The 10329-nt window shown below is 36.2% G+C and overlaps 1 protein-coding gene across 5 annotated transcripts in view; it reads left to right on the top strand.

Moving 5' to 3' along the window:
• LOC128684038 (uncharacterized) overlaps positions 1-10329 on the top strand; it is a 599042-nt gene that overhangs the window by 548980 nt on the left and 39733 nt on the right. For all 5 annotated transcript variants that reach the window (XM_070091946.1, XM_070091943.1, XM_070091950.1 and 2 more), the window contains one exon: positions 8429-8579. In XM_070091946.1, the coding sequence (XP_069948047.1) occupies positions 8429-8579 (151 nt within the window). The remainder of the gene's footprint in view (positions 1-8428; positions 8580-10329) is intronic.

A 10329-nucleotide genomic window follows, 5' to 3' on the forward strand; every position in this document is an offset into this window, starting at 1 on the left:
CACACGTCTAATACACATCAGCTGGTGGGTCTGATATACATTCACAAATATGGTGATGATATTTATACAATTATTACAGTATTGCATAACAGTAAATCTTCTATTTTTTGGTGTGAATAAAAATTCAAAATGGAATTTATTTGTAAAGCCTCAAAACATAACTAATGAACAGAGGAAATGTTAGTTTAGTGCCAGGAATGCCTACATTGTTTATTCTGGACCCTATTTTGAAATTGGAATATTTTGAACTTTGTGTTAAATTGGCCAAATTAACAATTTCCGATCACTTTATTTTGTAGTTGAAACAGTTGACTTGGCGATTTCTTGTGCTCAATTGATAGAATAGAAGTAATACTAGTGAAATAGCTAAGAATTTGGTTGATTGGAATAATGTAATTGTCCTAAAATGGGAGTCAAAGTCGGCAAAATCGCCGATTCGTAAATATCGCTGACACATCAAAATTCGCGAGAGCATAATTTCGTCAATTTTCCACCAAATTTCGTACTTTTTGTTTTATTACCTTCACAAAAAGATTCTCTACGATTTCATAAGAAAAAAATAACAATTTTTTTTTTTGAAAATTCTTGGACACTGGTGCATGACTCCAGATTTGGGCCTTGGACCCTGAAAGGGTTAACATTTCTATCTTTATCCCATCAATCCCGGCTGCCTTACCCCCTTTCATTATATGTATTATATTATTATTATTATTATTATTATTATTATTATTATTATTATTATTATTATTTTCTCAGTTGTTTGTTGGGTTATCTTATTCAAACTTGGGCAATGTATGATGGAAAGATACTTCTTCACGTACACCAAAAATGAAAGAAATCAGACCATAAATAGCGGAGTTCACTTCTCAACCATTAGCGGCCGCTTAGCGGTATATTTTTGTATGGTTATGGTTATATTCTCATTTTTTCGGTCTCATTTGATAGAATGAAAGACATATTACAGAAATAGATATGATTTTGATTGCTTTCATGACGAAAAGTACAGTGGACCCCCGGTATTCGATATTAATCCGTTCCTGAGAGCTCATCGAATACTGATAATATCGAAAACCGAATTGATTTTCCTCATAAGAAATAATGAAAATCAAGTTAATCCATGCAAGACACCCAAAAGTAAAAAAAAAAAAAATTTTACTGCATGAAATATTAAGTTTAATGCATTAGAATAATTACAATAACAATAAAATAATTGACACTTACCTTTAATGAAGATCTGGTGATGATTGATGGGATGGAAGAAGGGGAGAGGTGTTAGTGTTTAGAAGGGGAATCCCCTTCCATTAGGACTTGAGGTAGCAAGTCCTTTTCCAGGGTTACTTCATTTCTTCTTTTAATGCCACTAGGACCAGCTTGAGAGTCACTGGACCTCTGTCGCACAACAAATCTGTCCATAGAGCTCTGTACCTCCCGTTCCTTTACGATTTGTCTAAAATGGGCTACAACATTGTCATTGTAATAGCTGTGTTAGGGTGATTTTCATCCATAAAGGTTTGCACTTCAACTCACTGTGCACACATTTCCTTAATTTTTGAAGTAGGCACAATGTATCCACAACTGGTATAGGCTTCTCAGGGTTAGCCCCAAACCCTTCAAAATCTTTCTTAATTTCCACACTAATTCTCACCCTTTTTACCACAGGGTTGGCACTAGAAGCTTTCTTGGGGCCCATGGTGACTTATTTTGCAGAAACAAGCATCAAACACAGTGATAATATGGATAATATGGAATGTACCGAATGTATCCTTAGATGCGCGCACACTGGCTGGCTTGTAAACACTGGCACACGAGGGGCAGTATAGGCCACATGTGGACAGGTCTCGTACGAATCGTATCGAATACCGGGTTTTCAATCGAATATCGAGGAAAAATTTTTGCGATATAATGCATCGAATACCGATGCCATCGAATACCAGGGCTCCATTATACCTTGAAATTGCGCTCACAGTAGCGAAAATGTTCTATTCTTTAGCGAAGCTCAAGAGTAAACAAATGACGTCACCGTCCAATACCTGTCCACCTGCCAGTCCAAATTCCAGTACGGAGTCAAGAATGGATTGACATTATTTATACAATTATTAAAATAATGCAGTAGTCTGCATAACAGTAAATCTTCTATTATTTTTTTTTTTTTTTTTTGTGAATAAAAATTCCAAATGGTAAGCAAGAGTAATATAAGAGGGGCCTGTAGCCGTGACTAATGAACAGAGAAAATGTTATTTTAGTGCCAGGAATGTCTGCATTGTTTATTCTGAATCCTATTTTGAAATTGGCATCTGTTGAAATTTGTGTGAAATCGGCCAAATTGCCAATTTCTGACCACTTTATTGGGTAGTTGAAATATGTGAATGGGTGGTTTCTTGTACTCAGTTGACAGACTAGAAGTAAATAAGTTTATTCAGGTATACACAAATACAGCTACATAGATTATCATACATAGCAGTGTATGTATAGAGAACCTGGGATAACCCAGAAAAGTCAGACAAAGTGACTTATTTCCAGTACCTGGCTTGGGCTTGCCATATATGATTTTTGGTAAATGCACGTATTTTTTTTTCTCGGTTGTTTGTTGGGCTACCTTATTGAAACTTGCCATACATGATTTTTGGTAAATATGTTTTTTTTCTCGGTTGTTTGTTGGGCTATCTCATTGAAACTTGGGCAATGTATGATGGAAAGATGCTTCTTAACGTACAACAAAAATAAAAAAGATGGACGATAAATAAGGAGTTCACTTCTCGGCCATTAGCCGCCTCTTTGCAGTATATTTTCGTATGGTTTTATGGTTGTATTCTCATTTTTTGGACTCATTTGATAGAATGGAAGATATATTACAAAAATAGACGTGATTTTGATTGCTTTCATAATGAAAAGTACCTTGAAATTGAGCTCAAAGTAGCGGAAATGTTAAATTTTTGCTGATGTTCAATGAACTGTGTAAGTCAAGTTGGTTAATTTTATTAAGTGTATTCTAACCTAACCACTCTGTAATTCGGCAAACTCAGTAATCCGGCACACTACAGGTCCCAATGATGCTGGACCTGTAATAATAACAGTAAGGAGAAACTTCAAAAGGCTGCCAGTAGTTGGTGCCACCATCAGCAAAACATTGGTAACCACTACTAGTACACTTTAAACCTGTCTAGACTTAGTAGTCTGTAAGTATTAGGTTAAGTCTGCCCAAAATGCCTCAGCATGATAGTGGCTTTCTTTGCTCCAATTATATTATGATATGTAAACACACATTGTAACTTTTGCAAAGAAATAAATATTTATTTAAGGAACTTCCCTTGGGGGGGAAGTTCGCATCCTGAAATTTCCTTCGTATCCAGAAGCAAAAAATGAACCAAACTACGGTTCATATCCTGAAAAATTCGCATGGTAGGGCGTTCGTAAGCTGAGGTTCCACTGTATACCTACCATCCGACTTACAACCTGCTCAACATACGTCCACGCGACGTACAACCGTACATCTGTCAGCTGGGCTGGGCATCCGGCTGATACATACCACTGTACAATATTTGACGATACTCACGGCGGCAATCCGCCATGTAGGCAGCATCAGTTTGAGTTATCCTGCCCTTTCAGCAGCATCATACTGTATTAACTGTACTAACTGGACAGTAAATTTCACCATGGTCCCTAAGAGGAATTCTGAATTTTGCACTGGAGATTGTGGCAAGAAGGCAAGAAAGGCTCTTGCTCTCGAACTCTCTTTGTTTTCATTGCTGCACATAAATCTGTCTGTATTTGTCTGCCTGTATATCTGTCTACCTGTGTGTCTGTCTTTCTGTCTGCTTGTCTCGGTTCATGAGCGGCTCTGAGACAAACAGGTATTACACACGAAGCAGAGTTGTCACATCTTCAATATGACGCTAATATCGCTGTACAGCTTATTTATCAATCACAATTCATCTAATATGACATAAAAAGCAATATATGTAAATAACATAAAAACCTAATATAGTACACTCTAGAATGAATAAAATATGAGCTTAACTGCTTTAAACTCTACATCTTGCACCTGTGCTGGCATGTAGGTACACATTAAAATCATTGAGTGTGTGTTATTGGTCTTGAAGACGCCATAATAATAATATTACAATAATAATCACTCTGAGGCTCATTAAATGTGTATAAAACGTTAATACTCTATATACATTTTGCTTAATCCATGTACGATTTTTTTTTTTTCAGAATTATATAATAAACACACTATGTAACATAAATTAACATAAATATGAGATTTTTTCCAGTCGGCTTGACTGAACAGAAACCATTCATGTCTGGGCTGGCAGCAACAACAACAACAACAACAACTGGTTTGTTTACAAAACTCGCGAACCTTCTACACTCTCATTCTCTCTCGTTTATTCATTTAATCTTGTTTACTCGCCTTTCATTCCACATTAAGACTACAGATATTTTAAGGTAAGTACTATATTATATTGTAGTTTAATAATAATAAAAATAGTACGTATTAATATTAGTACATATGTATTATTGTAATAATAATACGTAATAATAATTATTAATATTATTATTAATTTAGGGCACTGGAGCACAGATCCACTGTATAGCACTTTGTCTAGATTTTTGGGGTTATCCTAGGCAGTTTACACTATGTATGATAACTTTACTTATGTTTACCTGTGTGTGTGTGTGTGTGAGAGAGAGATATAGATATATAGATGATAGATATATAGATGATAGATATATAGATGATAGATATATAGATGATAGATATATAGATGATAGATATATAGAGATATAGATATATAGAGATATAGATATATAGAGATATAGATATATAGAGATATAGATATATAGAGATATAGATATATAGAGATATAGATATATAGAGATATAGATATATAGATAGAGTTATAGAGATATAGAGATATATAGATATATAGATATATAGATTATATATATATATATATATATATATATATATATATATATAGAGAGAGAGAGAGAGAGAGAGAGAGAGATCAAATTCAATCAGGCAGCCAGCCACCCAGCCGGCCTGCTAGCCAGCCACCCAGCCGAATACATATTACACATGTTGCAGAGTTGTTTCTCTTTACTTAGGGTATAGGTTATAATACTTTCTGGCAGGATGATACTACCAGTGGTATTCTCCCATTCCACTGTGTCAACAGTACTTAAAGATAACAGTAACATATCATACGGTATGAGATGTAAAATTTATAATACAGTTCACTGCCATGTATACATAATATACAGTACATAAATGATTAAAATATATCAATAGAAGTAAATTATGGTAAAATGAATGAAATAATGATTGTACATTACATTACAGTATTATGTAGGTAGTTTATATAGCAAAGGTTTGACATTATGCCCTACCCAGTATGTCGGCAATTTTCAAAGGTTCGACTTGCATCCATTTTGACTTGCGACCAGTTGGTCGGAACCAAGCTCTGTCATAAGTCGGATGGTACCTGTACTTCAAGAATGTCACCACCTGAAATTAAAACATTCACTATTTTATGTTTGCTGTGAAAATCGTTTCCATCCATTCATTATTAACGGTAATACAACATGAAATAGGTCAATAACTCACTTCCAAGATATTCCAGGAAATGTACACATAGCTGATTACTGGGAGATTTTTTTTTTTTTCAAGAAAATAGGGCATTTTTTTATTCTTTGTATACTATAAGAGTGATCTTTTATAGTTACCCTTCAGGCACATACTGTTTTCTGTAATGCTTGACTTGTGGTATGATTTTAACAACATGCTCATTGATAAATCAGACACATGTGCAACACTTGGGTATCTTTAATGAGGAAACGTGGCAAAATGTTTTCTCATTAAAGATACCCAAGTGTTGCACATTCGTCTAATTTATCAACTTGTCGGTTCTCTGACCCATTCATCTACAAACATGCTCATTGTAGAAGCCAGGTATAGATATCAAAAAATCAGAAAAAAGGCAATTAATGTGCAATTTTTATTGGCTTCATTACACACTAAATTATTCCTGCATATGAAGTGATAAATCAGCCAAAGTTCCATGAAGGAAAAATATAGCATATAACCTGGGTGTGTCTGTCAAGCATTAAGAATAGTATTAGGAGACGAGTTAATAATGAATCTGTCATAGGAATGCAGTTAGAAGTTGGAGTAGATCTAAAGCTTGTTACAGTAACATGAATGTAAATAGGCATATTTATGGAGCAACTTCCAATGTAAACACTGATGTTTTAGTAGCTTAGTGACAAGTGCAGTGATACCTCGGTATATGTCCTTAATCCGTTCCAGGACCTAGGACTTATATCAAACAGGATGTATGCCAAACAAATTTTCCCATAAGAAATATAGGGAAAATGATTAATCTGTTCCCATGAAAAAAAAAACTCCTATTGTTGTTGGCATATGTTGTATAAAATAATTTAAACACTGCTTAATACTAAAATACATATGTACATAAATACAAAAGAATTAGATGAAATAAATGCAAATTTAACCTCGCTTTACTTTGCTAATAGTACGTAATAGTAATCACTCTTGGGCACATTAAATGTCTTGTTTTACATTAATATAGACATTTTCATTAATCCTTCTGTGATATTTCCTTCAAAATTATATAAGAAACATTACATAGCATATAAAGTTTATATGCTGGGCGGAGGGAAACATTACGTTTTCTCTGGTCCAGCACCAAAGAAAACGTGTATGAATCTGCATTTGGTCTATTCACTCCGCTTTTGTTTACAATTCTCGGCATGAATTATTCATTACTTCTCCCTTCGTTTATGATGGTATCTGAAGGTAGTTGTTAGAAACGATTAAATTCAGTGAACAAGGTATGTCGATGATAATATGGCTCTGGGTTGCAGTGCTGCGGTGTAGCACGTGGTGTCGTGACTCATTTTGACCCATACAAGTTCTAGCACGTGGGTCATATTCCAAACAGGTCATATACGAAGCAAAAATTTTTACATCCAAACAGGATGTATACCAAGTTGGACTTATTCCAAAGAGGACATATACCGAGGTACCACTGTACTGTGCTTCTGACAGTTTGGCATCCACACAGATGATCAAAATAAATGAAAAGTATTTGGTCAGCCTTGGTTGTTCCTTATTGAGGAATGTAGAGATAAAGTACTACAATAAAAGCCTCATTATATAAAGCAGACTTTTACAGTAAAATTACAGTAAACCCTCCATGTAACAGACCTTGGAATTATGAAATAAAATTTGCTGGGTCAGTTGATTTGGAAACAGTGGAGAAATTTCCATTTGTTAAACAATTGTCAGCAATGGTTGAAATCACAGAAAAATAATCTCTTCTATCCACCACAATTGTCCTTACCACTACCGGATCCTCCCAGTTTGTCCATTATATGGAGAGTTTACTCTATGGATAAAATCCACTGGGTAAATTGTATTTTTAACTCCTTTATTTTCAGTGTTTTTTGCAGTATATCTGTAAAATGTGTTCAGTAGTATATTGGGTATATAGTAGAGTACTTGGGTGCATTCTTATTTGATGGACACTGACAGTTCTCACTATTAGTCCATTTTGAAGGCTTACTGTATAAAAACTTATGATAAGTTAAGTTATCATATTAATTAAAATAAGATGCCAGGCATATTAAAACAAATAGCTTAAATTTGCTTTCAATAAATGAGACAAATTGTAGAGACAAATCCAAATGTATTCCAGTTAAGCCTTTTGGTGTCTAACTTCTAAGACTTGTGCATCCATGTGCTCCTGCACTGACGTCCATAGGATGGATATTGGGGGGGAAGGGGGGCAAAGTAAACTAGCCTCTAAGGTGGTGAAATCTAATCTTCACTGGAGAGGCCTCAGTAAAACATTAGTTAATGAAATTTAATGAAATTATAAAATGCATCCTGATCAAAAATTCTACAGAGAACGTTAATGGTTATTTATAAGGTCTCTTATAAAAAGTGATCCATTTTATTTAGGGCTGACTGGATTATTGTTACAGTCAAAACTAAACACTGAACCCACAAGGGTCATACAGCCTGGCTGACTGGAAAAGGTCTGTCTAAGATTAGCAAACACAAACTTAGCATTAGATAGTGCCAGGATTTGATTGGTCTGATTATTCATATACTATGTGATTTTTAATCATCTAATGTTTAGTAAAATTAAAAAATAAATAGATGAATGAAATATAATTAAGTTGTATGAAAGCTAGTACTGCTCAAGTCTGACTTTGGAATCTGTATGCACTCTGTGAATGTTTCAGATTATATTGATCGACTATTCACTCTTCACCTGACTGTCATGCGACCAAATCAGGTCCTCTTTTATACAAGCCATCTGTTGCTAATGTGAATAAATATGCTAGTGACAATTTTTACCACAATAAGGTTAATATGTTTTTGTTTTTTTTCCAGGTATCAGAAGACTGCAGGAGCAATGAGTGCTGTTGGGGAGAAGACATCTTCACTCTTTGGTGGTATCGGTGCCAAGTTTGGCCAGCTAAAGGAAACTCCCACATTCAAGTCTTTTGAAGAACGTGTCGGAGGTGTATATTCGGCAGCAAGGGTGAGTTCAAAAATAAGTCATAATCTTCCATACTGTTTTCCTTTCTGCTCATCTATCCTTATAATGACTCCTGGATATTCTTAGAACAGCTTATTTTGTTGCTGTTCTGCCAACCATTTTCTGTATGCACACAAATTACAGTAGACCACTGAATAACATATTTCCGGAGTACACACTGTAAAATTTGCTTCATACTATGCGGTGGAGTACATATAGGGGAAAATGTGGCATATGCCACATGGCGAGCCTCAGGGCATCCACTGTCTTATAGGCTAGTGGGTGGGAGTATGGCAGCTAGTAAGGACAAGGTACTGGGTGAAGAAAGGGTGGGAGTGGCCAGCAGGTGCTTGCTGTTACTCTTGTCCTGCATTTCCTTCACCAGTTGTACATCCCATGTGGTACTGGAGCATATGGTCAGATGGGCACTAGTGTGGGGATGAGCAGAGGTGGGTGGGTCAGCATATGCAGGTGAGTGTGAGTGTTTGGGAGGGAGGTGGGTACAAACATAGAGTATGGTGGTAAGGGGGGTAAGTGTGGAGAGGAAGTATGGGTGAAAGGGAACTTCAGAAAATGGGTGAAGGTGTAAGTTTATTTAGGTGCAGGTACACATAAGTACAGTTATACAAATTTAAGGGATTACAATGATCATACTTAGTAATGTGTAAATTACCTACCAGGATAACAAAAACTGTGACGTGTTTCCATTGGGGCCCCTGTAATATTATTTAAAGCGTGAATATACAGCAGAAATCAGCCATAATTATAACCTTAGAAATTAAAACAACTAAGTGATTTGAGTATGTGGAAATCATCACAGTAAAAAGAAGTACAATAGAAATAAAGTAAACTGAGATACAAGAAAATTAAACAGAGAAAATCTGCTTATAATAATAATTCATACATAAATATTAACTATACAGGATATCACTATCCTCTCTTTCTGTAGATTCATTCATTAGGAACATTTTACCGCACTGCTTGACCTGGCTAATCCTAGGACTGTCTTTGACATGTTCAGGCATTCCATTCCACTCCTTTATTGACAGTTGATGGTGGGTAAAGGTGTTGCTCCACAGCCATCCTGTCCTCCAACATATGGCAGGAGGTTGAGGGCATGTGTGTGATGGGATGGGTGAAGGGGGAGAGGGCTAATAAAAATGGGCAGAGGGATGTAAAAAATAGGTGTTGGCAATGGTCACGGTGTGTGTGGTGGGTGAAGGTTAGTGTGGCAGTGAGGCTACACAGCCAGGCTCAGTGCTACATTCACACACATCTCATACCATAGCTGTGCAAGAAAGGTATAAAATACCGACAATATGAAAGTTAAGACACATGTGCAACATCTGGATATCTTTATTGTAGACGTTTCACTATCCAGTGGCTTTATAGTACAAACACACACACACACACACACACACACACACACACACACACACACACACACACACACACACACACACACACACACACACACACACACACACACACACACACACACACACACACACACACACACACAGCTCAAGGGAATGTTGTACGAGGAAAGGTTAAGGGAAATCGGACTGACGACACTGGAGGACAGAAGGGTCAGGGGAGACATGATAACGACTTGCAAGATACTGCGGGGAATAGACAAGGTGGACAGAGATAGGATGTTCCAGAGAGGGGACACAGGGACAAGGAGTCACAACTGGAAGCTGAAGACTCAGACGAGTCACAGGGACGTTAGGAAGTATTTCTTCAGTCATAG

This window comes from Cherax quadricarinatus, chromosome 3 (genome assembly GCF_038502225.1).
Source record: "Cherax quadricarinatus isolate ZL_2023a chromosome 3, ASM3850222v1, whole genome shotgun sequence".
Lineage (NCBI taxonomy): Eukaryota > Metazoa > Arthropoda > Malacostraca > Decapoda > Parastacidae > Cherax > Cherax quadricarinatus.